At 41.7% G+C, this 22,911-nt stretch overlaps 2 protein-coding genes across 5 annotated transcripts in view; one reads left to right on the plus strand and one right to left on the minus strand.

Moving 5' to 3' along the window:
• The first annotated feature begins 3,259 nt into the window (after positions 1–3,259).
• Positions 3,260–5,105, plus strand: id2a (inhibitor of DNA binding 2a). Its single transcript, XM_087780106.1, has 3 exons — positions 3,260–3,671; positions 3,791–3,852; positions 4,462–5,105. Exons 1-2 carry the CDS (start codon positions 3,327–3,329, stop codon positions 3,845–3,847), a joined length of 402 nt encoding a protein of 133 aa, XP_087636232.1. The 5' UTR covers positions 3,260–3,326; the 3' UTR covers positions 3,848–3,852; positions 4,462–5,105.
• A 911-nt stretch (positions 5,106–6,016) lies between these two features.
• kidins220a (kinase D-interacting substrate 220a) overlaps positions 6,017–22,911 on the minus strand; it is a 42,058-nt gene continuing 25,163 nt past the window's right edge. For 2 of the 4 annotated variants that reach the window (XM_087780101.1, XM_087780102.1), the window contains exons 24-32: positions 16,870–17,048; positions 15,122–15,330; positions 14,658–14,774; positions 12,130–12,162; positions 10,981–11,097; positions 10,804–10,902; positions 9,525–9,737; positions 8,736–8,957; positions 6,017–7,801 (exon numbers count right to left, since the gene is read on the minus strand). In XM_087780101.1, the coding sequence (XP_087636227.1) occupies positions 7,019–7,801; positions 8,736–8,957; positions 9,525–9,737; positions 10,804–10,902; positions 10,981–11,097; positions 12,130–12,162; positions 14,658–14,774; positions 15,122–15,330; positions 16,870–17,048 (1,972 nt within the window). In that variant the 3' untranslated portion in view covers positions 6,017–7,018. The remainder of the gene's footprint in view (positions 7,802–8,735; positions 8,958–9,524; positions 9,738–10,803; positions 10,903–10,980; positions 11,098–12,129; positions 12,163–14,657; positions 14,775–15,121; positions 15,331–16,869; positions 17,049–22,911) is intronic. The other 2 variants (XM_087780103.1, XM_087780104.1) reach the window with 2 other exon arrangements.

Genomic DNA, 22,911 nt, shown 5'->3' on the forward strand with positions numbered 1-22,911 from the left:
AACAAAATCTAACTTCATCAATTATTAATAACGGTTTATAATGAATTACTTGTAGCACAGTTTCTTCACTCGCCGATGTTTGATGAACCCAAAAGTATCATTACCCTGTTTTGACTCACGGACATGTTTTCAATTCCTCTTGGATTAGAGGAAGCTGACAACACACACTCTGGGATTGAAACAAGCGATGACTTAAGAAGCCGATTCCTCATTTTTGAGCGACAACTTTTCCCTCCTAAAACAGAAGGTTAAAGTCCAGCCGCAGTGTTAAGCTCTGTGTGCGATGGCGGCGATAGGCAGACATCTGATGAAGGTGGCCCCGGCTCGCTGCAGTGACAGCTGTGTCGGAGTGATAGGTGGGCGACACAGCAACGTGGATGTGTGATGGGATGCCAATAGGCAATATTGCCCAAAAGTTAAACTGCAGCCAACTTTTCCACGCTGCCAACTGTTCCCGTCGCCGAACCATCCGAGTGCTTCGACGCCATACAGAATTAAGAGGAAGTCTCACTGAGGTGGAACCGATTGGCTTAAATTGTTTTAAACATCTTTTTTTTTCCCACAAAGGTGAACTACATTTAGATATTATTCATGTTTGTTTGTAGTTAGCTGTCATTGAAACATTAAGCGGTAATTAAGCCGTTATTCCTCCTGAACAAATAATGTGTCGACACTTTTCTATTAAATCTCCAAAATAATGTGTCAACGAATATTCTAGAAAGAAACCTCTACATTTTAGATACAGATTGGCATCTGCTCTGGCAGACATGTTTAAGTCCAATATTATCAATTCTTATAATACATTAGATAGAATTCCAGGATATAATCAGGTAAATGATGATTTTAAAAATGTAAATAAAATGTCCCATCAAAAACTACCTGTTTAAGTAGGTAAATATCATAATGTCATACGATCATAATCTCTCTTCAGGTCTTTCTAGTCGAGACCTGGTTGATCTAATATTCATGCCTGCGACGTAAACATCCTTCATTCTGTTGGAAAATGTATTCATTTCCTCTCTATATAATGGTGTAAAGAAGGAGTTAGAAAAATATGTTTTGTAAAAAAAAACTAAAAGGGGTAAACATGAACTTTGTCGTCTAGTACATGTGTGGACTTTGGGATGAGTAAACCTGACCAAACTCACGAATGAACCTGTTGACACAAAGCTCCAAAGAAGTCGCCTGAGAAAATCAATGATGTTTAGTAAGAGCTAGAAATGAAGCAACAATCATGTCATTTAGACTATTAAGCAGTAGTATATATGTATGTATACATTTAAGTCGGTGTAAATTATTTTTAGCAAAGTACAAGTACAAAAGTGCAAGTTATCACTATCGAAGTACTTCTCAAGCTAGCAAACACCAGAGCACTTCTCAAGTACAGCTGTTTTTTTTTTTCTTGTTTGGCCAGATGACAAATACTTCATCATTGTAGTACACATTACTCAGTTAGCTCTATATAGAACTTGAATGTTAAATCAGTATTACAACAACCCTCAACGCATCAAAGCTCGCCAGCATAGCATTATTATTTTAAGCTTCAGTTTCGTTCAACTTCAGTGTCACAGCCATGCATTTTATTTTGTTTTTTACCTTATTAACTTATTTTAACTAAACATCTCAGACTCTACATATGAAGCATTATTGTGATTTTTTTCAACTCAACTTTATTCAACATTTAAAACATATTGTTAATGAAATAAAGCTGCCTTGTTTGTTCTAGTCAGATAACCGGTTTTAATTAAATATCCACCAACTGGTTTATTAAACTAAATATTAAGCATCTGGTTCATTTTTTTTGTTTGTTTTTTTTGTGTTCAAATCTATGAGATCATTAAAAAAGCAAATATATATTTATTGAACTTCTTGGTGTTGTTCGACTAAGGAAACTAAATAATAGTCTAAATAATATATAATAGAAATTACAATATATAATATTATATTTATAAATAGAGATATAGATATAGATATCTATATATACAGTATATATAATAACCTTAAATTGCTTACTTTTCTTAACCAAAAGAGGTTATAGTTCATTCTAAACTCACTTGTTGAACTTATTTACTCAGCCACATTCCACAGCTACTGGGGCGGATCCTGTGCTTCAGTGAAGTCCTCGCCAGACTCACTTACCAAGGGCCACAAAGGTCCAATGGCACCTGAACGACACCTGCAGCACCAGGTAGGTTCGATCAGCTGAGGGGGGGGGGCCTCTGATGACTGACAGCCCCGAAATTCCCATCTCCATGGAAACTAAAACAGCGGCGCCTGGAGGGCTAGCTCGAGGGCTGCTGTGAACCGTGTGACGTCAGCACGTCGGCGCCGGAGAGTCTGCGAGAGAGAGAGAGAGAGAGAGAGAGAGAGCGGGGCAGAGGAGGAGAGAACACCGACGCGCTCCTGCGCCGATCTATCACCTACCTGACATGCTTTGTTTATAATATACACAGCCGTGGGAAACAGGGGAAGAAGAAGAAGAAGAAGAGGGAAGGGATGAGAAAATGAACAGCAAACTCTCCAGATGTGCGCAGAAAACAGCAGGAGCGTCTCGCTTACTCTGACAATATTGTTCATCCTGAGGACCAACTTCGTCTCGTTCTTCTGCGGACACACCACACATGCTAGAGTGCTTTATAGATCACGTGTTATCAGAACTCAATAGACCATCTTGTCACCAGTAAAAACTCACTAAAAGAAGTATAAATATGTGTCTTTTAAAACAAATATTATTATAAGAAATTAAAGATTTAATCTCCTGCAGTCATAAGTGTTTTTGCGCATCAGTTTCTAATGGATGACAAGTGAGCCCAGGAGACACATCATGGTGATGTTCTTCAAGATAAGGTCCACAAACTTTCTGTATTTCCACGCTTCTTTATAAGTCAAAACAAACCATCGAGTCTCGTTTGAAAGCTTCGTGGATAATTGAGACGATGTGTTGCTCGGACTCACGTGCTCGCCGTAAACTGACAGCCGTGCGATCCATTAATTTTCTTGATCACAAACAGGTAAGGGGCTTAATTTTCCAAATTGCCCACCGGAGCTGCTGAAGCGCACACTCTGGGTTCCGCCTTCTCGGGACGTTGCTACTGGCAACGCGGAGGAGAAAGGGGAGGGCCGAGTGCGGAGCAGCCAATGGCAGCGCGGGATCTAGTTGAGCGACACGGGGCGCTCGGCTAATCAACGCCTTTGTCCCGCCCACGTGTTCTCGCCAGTCCGCTGCTTATAAAAGCCGCAGTGACAGCTCCGTAATCCAGTCTGACCGCAGATCGCCTCGCGAATCCACATTGACAGAGGAAAGGAGAAACTTAAGCAGGAGAAAAATGAAAGCAATAAGCCCCGTTCGGTCTCTGCGGAAAAGCAACGCGAATCTATCGGAGCAGAGCCTGGGGATCTCGCGGAGTAAGAGCCCGGTGGACGACACGCTCAGCCTGCTGTACAACATGAACGACTGCTACTCCAAGCTGAAGGAGCTCGTGCCCAGCATCCCGCAGAACAAGAACGTCAGCAAGATGGAGATCCTGCAGCATGTCATCGACTACATCCTGGACCTGCAGATCGCCCTGGACTCCAGCGTGTCGCTGAGCAGCCTGCATCATCACCCCCAGACCCCCTCCCGGACCCCGCTGACCACCCTCAACACAGACATCAGCATCCTGTCATTACAGGTAACGGCCGCCATTGTTCTTGGAGAAAAAAAAAACCTCCTCTATTGTTCCAAACTTAGAGGATGGCGGAGGTTAAGAAGATCGATGTTAACGTTTTTTTTTTATTTGTTTGTTTTCAGTCTCCCGAGTTGCCAGCAGAGCTGCTGACAGATGACAGCCGGACTCCGCGTCGCTAAAAGCGGTGAGTAAGTCCTGCTGCTGCAGTCTGTTCCAGCCATCCTGTTCCCCAGTCTGCTGGGGCCAGATCCTCATCCGCGCGCGCGTCCACAACAAACGTGCGTCCTTTTTCTAAACGGGCGCAATATGTTCCTTTTTTTTTATTGAAGGGGACTCTCTCTCTCGCGCGCGCGTCACGGATTGTTTTGAAAATAACAGACTGATTCGATTGGAAGTCGCGCAGAAAACGCGTGTGCACGAGTGCGATAGTAGAGCCTCTGGTGTGTGTAATGAATGGCGTCTGCAGCAGGAAATAATGGTTGTATGGTCACTGCTACCACCATGTCTGCGCATAATTGGTACAAGAAGTGGGAAGGCGCCAGCTGAGCGGCAATTACGCTGATTCTTCCCCAGATTGTAGCCTCAACTTGTGCGAGTGTGTGTGTGTGTGTGTGTGTGTGTGTGTGTGACTGTGGGTGTGTACATCTGGAGCGCAGGGTTCGCTCATTATTGGGAGTGTTTTGGTTAAATGTTAAAAAACTGCGGCTTCCTCTCTGGCGCCAGTGTGTCCGGATCTCTGCCCCAGTTTGCATTTTCTAAACACGCCTCTCTCTCTTCTCTCAATCTTTTGCAGGTGTTTGGTCAAACACACACACACGCACACGCGCTCACACACACACCGATTGACGCTGGACCAGAGGACTTTACAACCCTCTCCGACCCTCTGTCCCACACCAAGCCTGGATTCTTTTTGAGATCTTTTTTTTTCTCCTCCTCCTCCTCCTCCTCCTCCATCCGAAGCTGAAGTCAAGAGCTTTATTTTGGGACAATCTTATGTGTTTGGACTTTATTATTTAACTTAACTTTTTATTTTTTTTATTTGAGTCCTTTCTGGAAATGGAAGGCACGTTTATATTCCCAAACAGTGGGAGGAAAAACGAGATTGTTGTCCCAAGGATTATTTACCAGCCCTGTTGTTGTCCATCTCCTTGTTGAAAGTCTTCGCTTTTTTTGCGGAGGCGAATAGAACTTGGTTAGTTGCTGTACATACATTTAAAAAAAAAAAAAGGGTTTAAGTCTTGTCTTTGTCAGAAGTGTTGGCACATGAAGGACTGGACGCTGTTTTGAACAAGAAGTGAAAAAGAATGGAATATTGTGAACTCTTTGACCGGAGTTTATCTTGTATAGTTGCAGGAATTTGACACTTCTGCAAAAGTCTAATGTTGTACTTAATTATGCTGAAACTTTTTATAAAAGTAATGTAAATCGTACCTTTTTCTTTTCTTTTTTTTTATACAAAAATAAATGGGGAAAAAATGAATCTTGTATTTGTGTGAGGAAGCTTGTTTTTTTGCTGTTATCATGGTAATGATGTTGCTGCACGACACACTACACTGACTGTACTTCGACAATAACATGTAAAACCCTGTGTTGTGAAACTATTCTTTCAGTTAACGGTTTCTAGGCTGACGATAATATTCTTGTTATGTGTTTATAATAGACCTTTTAAAGGGTTTAAAGTGTGACGATCGCCTAGTTCCACTTTAAACGGAGGCTCAACATACGTATAAAAGGAAGTACTTTGGCCTTTTAACTCTAACTTAAGGGTGTCAAACGATGACATTCACTCTTCCGTCATTTAAGTACTTAGGTGAGAAGATCTAACAAAGTTCTTGTAGGTTTCCTTAAGATGTCTCAAAGATCGTTGTACACTAAAATAACCGGAGGACAGAGTTGCATAAGTTTAAGACGCTGTTTAACTTCCTTGCTTGCGTTTGTAAATAAGATTATCCAGCAGAGCCCGACACTTCCTCGTCTTGTTTATATACATTTAATAACACGTTTAATTTGAACTCGGGTGCTAGAAATGTCAGCTTTGTTGTCCAAATGAAAGCATGGAAACATGATGAAAATATATATTACTTCGTCTACTGACCCTCATAAGTAACAACTACGATAGTTATTTGAGATAATTGTGATTTATTAGAAAATGCATAAACATTTAAATTCCACGAGCTCCAGCCCTGACGCACCGTCGCTGAACTAAAGTTTGACTGCTGGGCTCAACTTTCCCGTAATTTTAGTCTGTGGAACGTGCGCCATCTATCGGCCACAGCTGCTCACCATCAGCAGTGTTCGTCAAGTCGGAGAACCCATGTCAACTGAGAACAAAACGAGAGAAAAGTTACTTGAAGGGTCAACACAGGTCAATATTTATTTCCTCAAACACATCTGGCAGAAGATAAGCGTGCATCAACTGCCACTATGTCCACGACACGAGAAACACTTTTTTCATATATAACATCCAATTTTTAACAAACATCTCCTCGCTAAACACAGTACCTTTGTAACAGCACTTTGAATATTCACACAAACAAAATACAACCTTTTTCTGTCGTTTCTCTTTCGACATTTGCCCAAAATTGTGTCACAGAATTTTTAACAATAGCAATGTTAAGTGTAAAGATTTTTTTTTCACAACACATCACCTGATTAAGTTCACATATCAAACATTTTAAACTGAGAAATCGTAATGTAGGCTTTAAATGGTCACGGTAATTTGAGTTTTAATGCCTATAAGATTTGTTGCAAAGTGTATATTTATATTTAATATTGTCCTTCGGAAGCCAAAGAAGTTTCAAAACCCTGATATTGGTGACTCAACGACCAGAAACAATCAAACTTCACTAGTACACAACATCACGATTACGTCACAAACACCAGCAGATTTCATTAAGAGTATCTTCGTGAGGGTTCCTCATTATCTTTACATTTTTTAACCATCAACCTCGTGTGACTAATCTACCTGTAATACATCCAGTTCACTAAACAAAATCATGCATGTTTCAGATCCATCCATTAAAACAGTAGTTGCTGCTAACCCTGGCTCCATTATCCTTGTCAAGACACGAATTGAAGACTAACGTAATTGTTTTTCTTCCATAATGAGTGAGAAAATGTCTATTTAACAGCTGTGTCAGTGTCACAGTTCAGAGAATGTCGTTTCCTATTTCGCCTGAATTAAAGCGGACCGTTTGTCACACATTAGGAATATGAACTTTGGAAGGTTTATATTCAATTAAATCAACTGTTGGGTTTAGAGTTTAGCATGTGATATGGTGGAGAATGGGTCTAGGGTTAGACAACTACAACAACAACAACAAGACCCTTCGTGAAGAATGTGAGCGTCTTCAGAGGACGCTCTCTCGCTCGTCACCCAGGCTGATGGTGCGCAGGTTCTGGTTGTGGTGCACGGTGGCGGCGGTGGTGCTGGTTCCAGGGCTGATGATGAGCGCAGGGGGGACGCTGGACTCCTGCTGCTGGTGGCTGTTGTTGGTGTTGGAGTTGGTGCCGGCATCCTCAGCATTGTTGTTGAAGATGTTGGTGCCGCCGCCGCGGTTCAGGTTGCTGGACGGCCAGGCTTCGTCTGGGCTGCTGGCCATCAGGCTGGCTTCAGAGGGGGCTTCGGAGCAGATTGACATGCGAGCCACCGTCATGTCCTGGAGGCTGCTCAGGCTGGTGGGGAGGAGGCCCCTCTTCTTCACCAGGCTTTCCAGCTCCAGCTCAATGAAAGTGGGCTTCTGCGCTTCGTTGGACTCTCCTTCGGCCTCCTCCAATGAGCGCTCGGAGGCGCTGTCGCTGGAGCGCATCCCCGAGTCTGAAGAGTCCTTCTGATCTTGAGTCTCGCTCTTGCAGGAGGACTGGGCTCGGTCCTCTTTCTGGAGGAGAGGCGTGGTGTTGTCAGCTTCTTCTGGACTCGAGTCATCGTCGTTGGGCAGCTTCTGGTAGCAGACTCCATTTTTCCTGGAGCCCAGAATCCTGGAGGATGTGCTGTGGTCCAGCTTCTCATCCTCCTCACTGATGGGGTCGAGGAGCTGGGCGTCGCTCCCCGAGGGGAAATCTGTGGCATCATTGCTCTTGGACCCTCTCTTGGTGAAAGACTTGCGGCCATCTTGGTCAGCTCCCTCCTTGGCCTGCAGGATGGGAAAGGATTCAGTGAGGGGAGCAGTCAAATATACAGCATCGTCTACTTTTGGCCCAGAGGCCCCTGAAGGGGGGCTGCTGCCTCTGTGCACGGAGCCAAGAGAAACAAAGAGTAGGAGCCAGAGATGAATAAGGAACCAATTAACTCCTCCAGCACAGAATGTGTCTCTTTACATGAAGAAACTCAAGTCTACAATGTCTGCGCAAGTTTTTTCTCCAACAGATCAACATTAATTAATAACTTTACTTAGTAAAGTAATGTTGTAACTAGTAAAGGTAAGGTAAAACTTTATTGATCCCTCAGGAGGTCTCCTTTGGGAAATTTTTTTTTTTCCAATAGCCACAGAAAATACAGCAATCTTTCTATAAAAATTATTAAAATAAAATAAAAACAAGAACAAAGAGTAACAAAGAGAAAGTTTACTAGATACAACATTACTTTTTCTTCTTCTGTTTTCTGCTCACTAAGTTTTCATTTCTAGCTTGAACTTATTTTAACACTGAAAAACGATACATAAAGAAACTTTAAAAAATAAAACTTCGGTGACTGCAGCACATTAGTTTGATACATTTGTAACCCAATATTAGCTTCCGCTCCTGATTAAAGTCAGGACAGACAGAAAGGCTGAATAAGAAGAAGTCAGGAATAAATGAGGAATATTATTTTAATTTAGTTGTTTCAATGTAATAAAATTGCAATAATTCTTTATTTTATTTTAACTGTCATTGCATGGTAAAAACTATTTGAACTCCATTTTAGATGGTTCAAGATGTTTTATACTGCATTATAAGTCAAGAGTCAAGCAACAACGACACCAAACATTAACAATAAAAACATAAATAACACGTGTGATACATTGCGGAGGAGGATTTTCCTCAGAATATTATGCTGTGTCAGCAGTGTACTTGTGATCGTCCACCCACCCCTTTGTCATCCAAGCCGGCGGCCTGAAGGAACTGTCCCGGGTTGGGCTGAACGGGCCGGTCCCCTCCGCCGCCGGACATGTCCAACTGGGCCATCTGAGAGATGTACTCCTTGTAGGCGTCGCGGTACTCCGTCTGCTGCTTGTCCGTCAGCTTGCAGATGTCGTTGGAGGATTCCTGGGAGTTGAGGCTGGACATGCTGGAGGTGCGGAGATTCGCCACCTGACAGGACAGAAGTGACGTTTAAACAGAGCAAATGATGCACAAGAACAAATATCTCTGGGATTTGAAGAATAAAGACACTATTGTAAAAAAGGGTTGGGATGAATGTTTCTGGCAGAGGCAAGATGGTATATTTTCGGTGCGGTGACGTACTTGAATTTCGTAACAGATCACAAAGTCAGATAATGTGAAGTTGAAATGGCGCCAGCTGTCGATGTGTGAGCGTCTTCTCATGTCTGAGAGATTTTGCAAATTGGGAATGGTGAGGAAGTGAAGATAACAAACAGGGGGCCCACCGACACCTTCAGATGAGCTGCAGCAGGTTTCAACTCAGGCTTCCTCTGCTGTGTCCTGTTTTTTCTCGACGCGAAAAAAAACCACATGAATGCGATAACGCTGAGCTCACCAGCACATTGGCTGAACATGTGCTCACTGCACAGGACATGTGGTTACATGACAGTTCTCGAAGACGTGAGCACACTTGGTGTCAAACTACGCTTTGGCAACTTTACGTTAAATGAGTGACACACACACACGCACACACACACACACTGTGAATGCACTGACCGGCCAGTGGGAGCTGTTGCTGGGCCTTGGCGGCTCCTCCAGTCCGACACCGCTCAGCTCCTCAAAACTCAGATTGAGGCCAAAGGAATCGTGCTGCGGTACTCCAGAGCGCCTCCTGGTCTCCACTTGCTGGACGCTGCTCCCCTGCTCGCTAGGAGCTCTGGATTCATCCTGAAGCAGAGCTTGGCTCTCCACGAGTCTCTGCTCCACAACCTGTGAAGGAAACGCATGTCGATTCGGAAAATGGCCACAGATCCTAATAAATAAATCGCAGCAGCGATGATTCAAATCGCATCCATGTTACAATGATAAGGACAATTTGTAATCCTGCAACCTGTGTCCAGTTATCACCACAACACTACAGCTTTCCCACTGTTGAAAACAGGCTTCCCTCTCAGAAATCATCGACTACAACATCAATCTCCCTTTTTAAGTTCAGTATGGAGAGCCGGAGACTGTTGGCTACATCTGGTTGTGATTTTGGGCCGACCCAGTTGACTGGACTTCTGGCTGACTCGCTCACACATTTCTCATAATTCAGATTATAATAACTCTTTCCCGATATCCCTGCACAGCACAAGATGTGAAATTACAAGATACTGTTATGTATCTTTTTTTCCAGAGAGGGGGATGAAGAGGAGCTGACATGAACCCACCGAGGCTGCCAGCAGAGCCCAAAGTCTGCGGTGAATCAGAGCCGTACATTTCCAGCCTCTATCCTTGATCATCCACGTCCAAACGCACATGATGAAATTTGACACACAGCTGTATGTAAACACCTTCTGTTTTGACTCTTATCACGACCATTGAAGAACTGTTGCGCTCAAGTCATTCATAGCTGCACAATCTGGAGTGAATTAACAGGCTTTTAGCTTAAGTGTCGACAAAATAACGGAATAAGAACAGCTCAATCCTGATGCGTGACGTCATCAGTTTTACTGGGTGAACACTGGTAACAGAAAAGGAGAAAATGAGGTGTTGGAACCTGAGATGTAATGCAATATAACATAAGATGTAACACTTTAAGTTACACTTTTAGACACTTTTTTGTTTCACAGTGTGGTCTAAATTAAGGGAATAAAGATGAATTCTTTGAAATCAAATGACTGCTTACAGTGTAGAGCTAAACCATAAACAGTCAAACTGGGAGTTTTAAAATACTAACAAACACATCAGGGACATCAATCTTTGAACAAAACTTTCGATATTGGTTGGAGAAAATCAATGATACATTGTTGTTTTTTTTGTCGAGACTAAACAGATTCATTTGTAGCCTCACCATCCCCCTGAAGAGCTGCCAGTCTCCAAAGTTCATCTCCATCTCTTTCTTCAGCTCGTCCAGGTTGCACTGAGACAGCACTCTACCGTTAATGTTTGCCTACGTTGGAGTAGAGTGTTATTTGCAGTGGAAATTGACTGAACAAATGATTTCATCCAGTTTGATTGACAGTCCAACCTTCTTGATGGTGGCGGTGTACTGAGGCAGCATGTTGTGGTCAATTCCATCCATCTGTTTGAGACGTTCGCACACGGTGTCCGTGGTCATGGAGCTGAGCAAAGGAGCGCCAAATGCCTAGAAGCACAGTCAGAACTTGAGCTCCACATCTTAAACCTAGCGTTCAAGAATGTTAGCACACACCGTTAGAAGGTTCAACAAGCTGCCAAACAAGCAATAGTGTCTTCCTTTATATGCAAGAAACTCTCTAGATGATACTGAGCCGAAAGCTACAAGCCTTCATGTCACTCACTAAGTTTTGCCTAATATCTGATCCACTCACACTTCTCACTTCTTTACCCCCCAGTCTTCTTTGATACGTTTTTCTTTCCTTCCGTTACTCCCTTCCTTCCACATTCCTCACTTCTTATCCCTTTGTAGTGACCTCACACTCGCTGTTCTACCACTTAAACGTCTTTGCTGCATTTTTCAGCTGCACTGAAATAAGCAGCTTAGACAAAACCATAAACATTTTAAGAAGAGATTACCACATGTGCTGCACAATATGTTGTTAAAGTAACTCTGTTCCTTTAGAGAGTTATATCTGAAAATTTAAGTTCAGGCAATTTAGAAACCTGAACGTTTTTTTTAAGCTATTTGTATTCTTATTAATTCAGGACTATCATGAAAGAAGACAAATAGAACATATTGTTCTATAAAATAATTTATTTGACAGATGACACTATTTTTTAATACGTTTATTTTTTCATATTCTGTCACGTTTTTTATTTTAACACAAATAATAAGGCTTTTTCTATTGTTAAAGTAAAGTAAAAAAAAAAGTTTCGAAAGTTTGTGTTTCTTTAAATCCAGCCAAAATGTAATAAATAATTGTTTAGAGAAACATATTACACTGTGTTCTGGTACTACTTGAAATAGTAATAGAATAAATACATTTCATTATTTCTGGTTTCATTTCGTGCAGCTCTGGGTTCAATGCTTTGTCGAATGCTAGCTGCTAGACTAAACTACATTAGTGCACTACGGAGCTACCTACAGTCTAAGATCTGACACTACAGCATGCAATGTGATGAACTAGTGTGTTAGTGAGAGGATTGGAATAAAAACAGGGGGTATTGCAAGCAGAAACCACCAAAACCTGGAGAATACCTTCTTATATTTGAAAGATAGCGCCTTCAAATGCTTGACAAGGAGACAAGAAGAGCAGACGGACAAATAAATCACAACAAAATAGACACTGCGAGAGACAAAGAGCCAGTAGTGTACCTGTAAGGAAAAAGGTAGAGTGGGGGTAGTGAGGCAAATAATAAGACAAAGACTAGAAGCCGGGGAGAGCAGACACATTGACAACCATGGAAGCAGACATTAACTGTCTGGTTTGTGGGGATCCCACCAGCAGCCGCGCCCCGGCAGAGATAGAGAAAGCTATAGGACGCAGAATCATTACACGAGGAGACAGGAAGCTTTTAGAGCCATAATCTCTGCACACAGGACTGATTGTAGAAGAGACACAACGGCAAGTTTCTGGAAAAAGCCTTCGATGCATTCAAACTGTGAATGTGGTTTCTACAAATGTTGGTGAAAAAAAATATATCAGTGGGTGTGTCCCTGTGTGTGTTTATGTGAAGCCTCCTAGTGAGAGTGATAAGACTGTAATTACAGCTGGGCTGAGCTCTGGGCTGGGCAGAAGGATGGGGAAGAGGAAACCGAGCTCTGTGAGGGAGGAAGCGTCTTGGTAAGGAGATAAGCTCTACCAGCTCTTTGTCTGTGTGTGTGTGTGTGCGCGTGTATTTGTGTGCGCCCATACGCTTATGCGTCTCCAGCCCCAACAGTTGCTCAGATGATAATCCCAGCAGCCAGTGGAATCCACACACACTCATATATCTGCTAGGTAATTACACTGAGCTCTGACTGCTTACATATCCAAAGAGAAACAAATGAGCATGTCGACATACACACACACATGCACACACAGATGTGGAGAGAGGGACAGAGTGGGTCTGATGTACACAGCAAGGCCAGACTGTGATGAAACTGAGCAAATGAAGACAAAAGAGATACGACGACTGGAAAGAGAGACAGAAAAAAAAGATTCAGACGGACAGAGGGAGATGGCAGAACCAGGATTAAGACTGATCTATATTTAAATCTTTCACACAGCTCTTCTAAATGCCCACTGGCAGTCGCCTGATAAGTGGCTTTGTGAAGCAGAAGAATTGTTATCATCAAATTCCTCTAATTGAAGCTGCCTTCAAAAAAATGGAAAATGGGTTAAAAATCTTTATAAAAAGCTTCAAGCTTCCACTTCTGGAGTACGTCTTAGTGAATTTTGGTCGTTGTTGTGGCAAAGTCCTGCATTTTTCTGTGACTGTGATTATTATAATCTAATTAAATCGTTAGTTTTTTTGTTTTTTAACAAACTGCAGGCAAACGACTAAAAGAACACACTATCATAATGAGACGCCTAAAAACAGGCACAAGACATTGTACCCCTCAACATGCCTTGGCGCTCATCTTGCTCATGTAATACATTACATATAAAAAAAGCCTGGCAAAATATTATTGGAAAGAGCGAGCCAGGTGAGGATTCAGATAAGTATTTTTATCTGCTGCACTTTGAGGCTGCTGCATGACAACAATGCCTGCACTAAACTGGCCAGTGGTGCAAAAACTGTTTTCCATATGTGGAAATTATCTTGTTTGGCAATTAACCGTTTCAGATTTGTTTTTCTCACCTTTGACTTATGTTTAATTCTGTTGTAATGTTACATTACAGAAAAAAACAAACAGCTACCTTCTCTGTCTTTATACACATTTGTACTGAGCTGGTCTTCAAATCTTGCAACCAAAAAGCTTCGGGTGAGGAGTGATCCTTTTCTTAACATCAGAACATAGTTTGTGTTGGTAGTGGGGTTGTTGCCGTCTTTAATCCAAACTCAAACTTCTGTTGAGCATGTCCTGGTTCAGTCAAGAGTGGGGAAGACCATGATGATTGTATGTAAAATCAGAGATCAACTGGTTATACTGGATTAATACACAGGTTGTGATGTATCTGCATTTTACTACCTCAAGATCAGAAGTTATTATGTTACACATTCTCTTCATGAATCCACACAAGGATGCCTTAACTAATAATGATGCTGGCTATGAAATAAAGCCTAAGTTAGTACAGGTAATCCCCAGTCACTAGTCTGTTATTCAAGTGCGAGCAATAGATCATAACACTGTTTAACATTATTAAAACACTGCGCATCTTCGTGCCACTACTTGCTAAGCCGCTGTGGTAGCAAGGTAATCCATGCAGTGTTTGAACTACAGCATCTGTTAATCAGGTTACCATGGCAGGGTCAGAGGGAAAGGAGGAGAGGCCTTCTCTGGCGTCCTCCACAATAACATCCTGACGTGGACACAAGATACAGACACGAGTACAGAAGAAAAAAGGCAAGGAATGAAGAATGAGCTTCGTCTAGGAGCGCAACTTAGGCTATAGTGAGAAACGTATGAGGAGAAAGTGATCGAGTTAGTGAGCAAGAAAGGAGTCAGGAGCGTGAAAAGGTGGAAAAGGTCCACCAAGGGTGGATCGTTAGCACTGTTAAGTGATTAGAAAAGTGCTCCACACAGGTTTTCCGAGAGTGAGGAGATTAAACTCAGGAGCTTCCAGCGCGGGCTTTACTTACAAGTCCATTGGTGTTTTCCTTTGGTTGACTGGGCGGTTTAATGAAGGTGCGCATGGATGAGGGGACATGGTGGGAGTAATGCCTTGGCGGGTCATAGACATGTTGGGGGAAATACGGCTATGAGAAGGGGAGGAGAGGGCGTAAACAACAACATTCATGAGGGAGTTCAGCCACTCACACATAAAATGAACTGATCAAGAAGAGAGATGCAACTCAATAAAAGTATAATTGTGAGGAGGTTTTCTTTGTCTTATTCCTGCAAACAAAACATCATTTCATGGATGAATATATAATTAACAAGAACTAAACTGCAGGTGAACCTGTATCTGCTCCCATAGACGTGACATTCCAAGTGGAGATGCTTGAGCTAACTTACCAAGCATTCCTAACCTATCGTGGTAAGTGTGTGGTTATGGTGCCAATGACTGAACGTAAGACCATTAAATGAACTCATCTTATCTTACCCTGTTGTAAAAGGGATGTTGAGGACCAGTCATCCCGCTGAAGTATGAGCTGTGTGGCTGAGGAGGCATGGATCCAGTGTAGGAACCAGCTGGAGAGCAGGCTGTGGATGGCTGCCCGTATCCTGACTGTGGGCGGCTTGCTGCCTCTTGCATCGTCATCGTGGGATAGTTGACCCCCCCCATGTTCATCTCTCTGGCTGCACGCACATCTAAGGAATCAGAAGACAATCAAGAGGGAATACTGAAGACAAGGAAGGCTTCAAAGCGAGGACTGCAAAGATTCTTTAGATCCACCGGCACATCAATGATGGAGCTTTTTCTTTTTTATCTTGGAAAGTTTCTTTCATTACAGATATGCTACCAGGTATACATCGATGTTTTGAATGTAATTACCATCGACAATCAAGTACATTCCTAATGTGATTTGATAACATAAAGCAGCAACAAAATATAAACGATGCCACTTATCTCTCAGCCTGCTTTTTGTTTTGGTTAGCAAAACGGCTGTAGATAGCAGTTTTCATGAGGTTTTCATTGATGGGACTTGGAATTTAAGATTATATTTTGGAGTTGTTCCTTTTTGCCATTTCTTATTTGAAGATTTGTGACTCTCTAAAGGGCAAATAGAGCAGTCTGCAGGGCGCATTGACAATATTTACTCACTTGACACTTATTTTATTTAGAATCTGCTCTTGGATAATGAAAATGGATAAACTTTACAATAATGTGCACAACTATTTTTGTCAGATGTTTACGTTGATGACAAAGTGTAGTTCGAGCACCGGAACGAGCCGTTTGAAGTTAGATTTCTATACATTACAGTACCAGCATAATTAAAACGTGCTTTTGGTCCACTGTTAAAGTGAGGCAGACTAATATTTTATTCATTTCATTAAATGTTTTTGTCTTTTGGCTTCCACTTGGCAATAGTAGATGTCTAACGTGTGACGTGACTATCTGGTGCAAGGTTGGTTGGCAAGGCGGTGAATATTTGCCAGCATTTCTTCATGTGTTACAATCTCTTTAGTATCCACTTGTACTTGAATTCAAGGAGAAGGTGAGCTGGTGCACAACATCCCAAATTAAAGCTAAATGACCCCAAAGACAGAACAGAGTGGTTCTGTGTGGCTGGAAAGAAACAGAAGGCACCAGAATGTCTCCAAGTTATACAAGTGGCTGCTCAGTGACACACTGAGTGAGACCCAATCCAGGCTGTGAAAACAATGACAGCCTTATGATGTGACGCAGGCTCATGGGAGGGTATCGCTGACAGCACTGCCCACTGGCTGGACACAGGACACAGGGCAGCGAGTAGAAACTGCTCAAGGAAGAAAGAGAGGGAACAGGATAAGGTGGTGAGAGCTTTGGTCCCCCTCGCGAAGAAGTGATATAAAACAAGCTTGGTGAAATACTCAGAAAAGTCTTAAGCGTGGTCAGCTGCGTTACTGACTCAAAGTTGGCTTATAACTAGGATTGGTTGGATTGTGTGTGGCGTTCCTGGTCTAAATTTTTACATCAAGACACTCTTATTTTATGATAAAGTATGATCCAAAAAGAACAGTGGCACTTAAAAAATGTTTGAAAAATGTTTTCCTTCACAGAAGTTGCTACAAGATTCATTTATTTATTAGAAAAACCCCTATGAGCTGTTTCATTTAATGGTGTTTAAATTCCACCATTTTATGTTTTTTCATGAAGTATAATGCACAATTAAAATGTCTTAAGATGTTTCTTGAAGGAGTCAGTACCTGCAATTATTTCCCTTAGTTTTGGGTCAAGGTTGACGGTGCAGGGCAGGAACATCTCGACATCTCTCGCAGTAAGCACTGGGGTTCTGGAGGAGAGGAACACCTCGAAACTGCGTACATCTCCATCAATCTCAAGCAGTGGCTCCACGTCCTTGGTGGTGGGAATGTTCTTGGAAATTCTTCAGGAACAGAGCGAGAGGGGGTTTTGAGTGAGATTATTTAAAACATGGTACATGAAACATAATGAAGAGTCCTCCAACAAGGTTAGTTCTGTGTGACGGATGCCTGGTTAAAAAACACAACATCACATTTCGATGATAAAAAGAAAGAGGAAATAGCATGCAGCGCTGTTAAGATTAAAGCGATATGCAACGGCCATCATCATCATGAAGGAGCGAGATAACCAGATTTAGAGAATAGAGAGATAGCGAATAAGGGGGATGTTTGAGGACAGATAGAGTGAGGGATGTTATCTTTTCTCAGCAGAGGAGGAAACCTGAGAAGATGACAATCAGTGTAATTTAGCAAGCAGCAACGGAAGAGCGGAGCTACAGTCAATGTGATGTTTGTTATCACAGGCCTCAAGTAAACAGCATTTTGAAGATGTGAGTTTTCAGACTGTGGGTGAAGACCTTTCCTTCCCATTTTTGCTTAGAAATACAGAAGTAGAACATTACATATGTGTGCCGGTAAAACTACAACTTTTTTAATTAAATTCTATCCACAGGGAGTCATTTATTTACTGGTTTCTGTTTACAGATATGAGCAATGTGCAGCCCAGTCTGGCTCGCATGAGTTGAGATCTCTCTTCAAGCTTTACTTCAGCAATTGATAGTTAGATTTAATTATTTTTTTAACTATAGCTTAAGCCTTTATCTTTTTGTTCCTTAAAATATACGCTTTGTAACTCATTAAAATTAATTTAAAAAATTCAGGATATAATGTGGCTATCTTTTGTCTTAATAAATGTACAATTAAATGTATGCAATCTTTGCAGATGTATATATATATATAACAACATCATTTTAAAACAGCAGTTTAGATCAAGTTTTAAAGTCTTGAAAGGGGAAAAAACAACAACAAAAAAACAATCGATGGTTCACCCACAAAATATCTTAATAAGATGTTGCTGTAGTGTGTGTCCTAAGTATTGTGATATGGGGGCACCATTTGCACGAGTGTGACAAGCTTTCCATCGCAGACACAGTGTTGCCCAACTGTGACTTGCTTTGAGGATTGTTGCGACTGCTGCAACACGCTGGTACAGTCAGAGTGAGGTAAGCATTTGGCCAGTACTGAAGGTAGTAACCCACTGCTAGCAAACAATCAAAGCTCTCACCCTCTCTCACCCTCTCTCACCGCATGCAATTAGTCCCAAATGACAACTTTCCAAAACCAAATGTGGAGGTTTTTTTTAAGGTGCATTGAACTCAGAGGTTATTTCAATTACACTTTTGCTGTTAAAGGTCCAGGTGTTGGCTCAAGGACATTAAGACAGGACAGATGGCTGATGATGGACGCAACTGCTGTTGCAGGTCTCAAACCTGTGACCTTGTGGTTGCAGGATGTCTCTAACCACATGCAAGACGTTGACACGTATACGAAAGAAATTTTCATCTTCATTGAAAAAATCTAGTTTGTAATTTAAAAGCCTTGTTTAGGTAAATTCATGTTTTTTATAAGTTGATGTTCCTGTGTGAAGCCTAGCAAACAACTCAACAAAAGGTGGTGATAAGGTCAGTGAAACTGTGGTTAAGAACACACACCTGCAGCCACATTTTAGTGAAAGACTATTGTGGCTTGTAGCAACACATCTAGTGGACCGGAAAATTGAGACTAAGTAAGAAAAATACTTCAGACAAGTGTGTTGTTTCCGTGACATGAAGCAGCCCTTTCTCATGAACTCATATACAGATGGAGAAATCAGCAGTTTTCTCAGTTCCAGCTGTTTTAGTGATGTTTATTTGTGGGTGCGTTTATTTGAGGGGGTGTGTGTGGGACAGACAAACAGGAGCCAGTGACACACACACACCACATCCTTGTAACATACAAAGATCTCTTTCCTCGCACTAAAAATAACATACCGTCTTTTTATAGAACATAATTTGATGGTTTATCCACTCTTCTAGATGTTGAAAAGTTTTCCGCAACAACACACACACCTGTGTTTGCCTTACATGCTATAATCAAGTCAGACAAGAACGCTTTTGAGGACTTCTCCAAGCTACTTTACAAACAATGTCAAGGTCAAAGATGACCGAATTAAAACGTACAGATGGAGAGAAGGCGAAGTTTGCTCTCCACTAGTCTATTTCAATTTGCTTCATTGAACTCTGACCCCAGTCCATAATTTTCAACTTTTATTGTAGAATCATTATATTCATAAAATGTAGATAAAGTTAAATACACCATGTAGAGCTCAAACATGAAAGGAATGAATGCATGTCCATCTGTGGAGATGATGGCCTTGCACTACAACAGACACATCCGTACATAGAGAAATTTACACTGAGAATAAATAGAACGGGGAAGATCAGATGGAATTGGATTACTGTGAGAGATGGTGGGTGTCTCTTCTAGAAAAATCAGATAAAGGACCAAAGTCATGAGCAAAAAACACTTGGCAATTAGGTTATATTTGCCCTTGTTTTTGAGGTAAGCTCAAAGATGAGCCAAGTTTGAGCTCTTAATCGACTTCAGAAGATGTAAGAGCGAAACATAATCTCCTGAAATCATTTAAAACATTTTGTGTAAGAATGTGTTTACGATGCATGTTTGAGATTTTACATAAGAGAGAAAGTAATGAATGACAACTTGATTGAGCAAATTGGTTGCTATAGTAGAACAAACATGGAGGTTATCAAAATACATTTGTAAGCCCCAAAATATTTCTCAAATTTCATATATCTCAAACATTGCAGATTCATTTGGATGACGATAGATTTAGTTGGTTTTGGCACTTGAAGTGGGATCTTTTGAAGTGGACTTGTGATGAGGTCGACACGCATCAGACTTAGTCATCTTCACAGTGAACAGACGAGGCAGACAAAATGAACAAAGCTATTCTTATCAGCAATCATTTGCCAAATAACAAGATGGATGCTTGAGCTCGTAAGTGCCAAGGAAGCCAGCTTGTTACTTTCAAGCAGTCCAAGGACATGTGAGATAAAGGCCATTAGGCATCTTGCCGCTGTGCCCGGACAAAGAGTCCATTTACGGGACACGGCTTAAAGCTGCTGCAGTAGGCTCCACTGCTTTGTGTTGCGTGGCCACTAGGAGATTTTTGGGCTTATCCAAATGCTAATAGGTCCCAAAGTTTACTGGGCTAGAGCTTTTCTGCACCTTTTAACCTCCCACACTCCGCAAAGATTGACTAGAACCCATGTCCCCTCATGCTGGAAGCTGGAATAATGTATGTGCCACTTTACTTGACTACGACACCGACTTACACACTCAAAACAAGGACCCTGCTGAACACACAAGGGCACAGCAAGACATGTGTGTGTACCACAGGAAAGCTGCTACCGGACAATGAGAAACTGAAGACTGAGGAGACAGATGTAGAGAACTTAATCCTCACACTCTGAGGCAAACAGCTTTCACTGGATGATGGAGCTAAATCACCAAAAAAATAGTATGATTCATAATGGCAATAATCATACCTTCTTTTTCCCCTTTTTCTGAGCTTGAAATCAAAACACATGCTCTTTTACCGTCTAACCCTGACCGACCAGTATCTCAGAGTATGTCTGCCCAATACCTAAAGCTCTCTTGTACGAGCCAGAGTATCTCACCACAAAGACAAGCAGCCTAATAGAAAACATACCACGTTGATAAAAACCAAGCAGGTTTGGCACAAGCGTCAGCCTCCTGAACTGTTGATTAAACTCATGTGCAGGGCTCGAATTGATCCTTACAGACCCCAAAAACCCTCAATGAACCCTCCTCTCTGACATAGTAAAACAAGAAAACCTCAGCTCAGTGATTTATACTGGAGACGAGAGCTTGGCACATACAGGGGCAGCTTTATATGTGACACTAATTTCACCACAGGTCAGGAAAAAGCACATGCGGTTGTTTGATAACTGAATGGAATGTAGGGAGTCTCTTTAACGCAGAGCGAGCCGCTTAAGTGGAGACCCTTTTTCTGCAATAGATGGTATGTCCGGCAAGAGACGTCACTTCATAACTTGCCCTGAAGGTTTGGCCCAGATGACTTATCGACGTGAGAAAGACGGAATTGTAAGTAACATTTGGCTGACCTGAAAGTCAGATCAAACGAACGAACTAAAGCTTTATCTTGTGGTGGAGAAGAATAACAAGTTAACCAGACGGGTTCATGAGCCAGAAATCTTTTAATTGAACATATGTATGTACTCACAATTTGAAACCACGATTGATGCCCTCAATGAGACTTATTCCGTTATCTGTGCCAATGTGTCCAATATATTTTTTAGAAATAACAAATGTAATATATGTATACTGTATATGTCGAACTTTACAAAACACCAGGCTAGTGTGCAACAATGTATGAAATGTATGTCAGTAAGTTCCAAAAACAATAAATAAAGATCTCTTTAAATGGGTTCAGCGTTCTTTACAGAAGAAAGATGATCCTGAGAGAGGATGACCTCGTCGACATATAAAGGGCTGATATGTGAACATCAGTTAACAGTACAACACAACAGTGTGTGTCCATGTGCACACAACAACATATCTGTGAGCAGCAATCATGTGTGCCTGTGGCTCCTGCTGTGGCAGATCTTGTTGTCCACTTAAAGGTCAGCACTGGCCTTCTCAAGAATCATGTGCAGCTATTTATACACAACCTTCCAGCGGTTGTAGCTCAGATGAAAACAGTGAGTGGATAAGGCTTAACACAATAGTTACATAAAGGATGTTTATTTCTTTTATAGGACTGTAATTCAATGTCATTTTTAAAGATCGTTAAATCGATAAGCACACAGTACATGAGTAAGCAGCAACTGTCACTTGGTTTTTGACAGTTTCTGCAATGTTGAAGAGGATCTTAAACTTTATTACTGAAGAGAAATTGTTATTTAACCATATTGTGTATCTATGTTTAAAGTTTTCATGCAAGTTTTGTTTTAAAAAAGTGTTTAATTTTGTTTCTGTGTAAGCTTCTGCCTGCTTCATGAGTAGAGTAATGTCATTTGTATTAATGTGTGTTATTGAACCGAGTAACTATATTACTGGAGTAGTTTCACATCCTTCTCTAGTGTTTGATTTCATTTGTTGAATGATGCTTGCCGCTCTTTGAGGGTTGGCGGTTGCTGAATCCCCACGTTAGCGGACATTGCCAAAACACTAACCGAAGAGAGAAGGTACAGGTTTGACCAAAACAAACACTCTCTCATGTGCAATCAGCAAAGGAGCAGTTTCACTGTATCAAAAGCCAGGCGAAGACCTCAGGGGACATCCACGCAAATCTGTGTGTGTCCACCACCTGGACTATCTCACCAAGAGCAGCAGCATCACCTGAGGCTGGAACCACCTGAGACCCAAACAGACCAAATACAATTTGCCTCTACCACAAACGTGCCAGTGGTTGGATCTTAAATAGGCGTTCATGCACTTACTCCACAACCTCCAGAGACCCGATGCTCTCCGTCTTATCACTGTACTCTTGCCGGCTTTATCTTAGTCGAACCATTCCATTTCTTTTTTTACTTTCCTTTTGGGTTTATCTCATGAACGGTCTTGGTAACAGCATCTCTCTGCTGTGGTGAGTAAAAATCTGTGAGCAAGCCAAAATAACAGTGAGGCACAGGAGGCATTTGCAGACTCTTCCCCAAATGCACACACATTTTGGTGCTTATTGGCAGCTCAACAAGCAATTGAATTACCTTTTTTACACCGTCCATTATTGAAAAACCTCCTAGGAGGATTAAACGGTGGGACAATGGGCTCCCTCAGAGAGTATGAGAGAACACTTTTAAAGCTTTTGCCATCATTATTATTCTCATATTTTCAAAGGAAATCACTCAAACAATAGGTCTTATGTTATGGACTTCATCAAGG

The sequence above is a fragment of the Callionymus lyra genome, chromosome 18 (genome assembly GCF_982586985.1).
Source record: "Callionymus lyra chromosome 18, fCalLyr1.hap1.1, whole genome shotgun sequence".
In the NCBI taxonomy this organism is placed as follows: domain Eukaryota; kingdom Metazoa; phylum Chordata; class Actinopteri; order Syngnathiformes; family Callionymidae; genus Callionymus; species Callionymus lyra.

What these genes read in the sequence shown, in the direction of transcription:
- id2a (XM_087780106.1), top strand. Translation starts at nt 3,327, where the DNA reads ATGAAAGCAATAAGCCCCGTTCGGTCTCTGCGGAAAAGCAACGCGAAT. An exon ending in TCAGCATCCTGTCATTACAG is followed by an intron (nt 3,672 to 3,790) that starts GTAACGGCCGCC and finishes GTTTGTTTTCAG; the next exon opens with TCTCCCGAGTTGCCAGCAGA.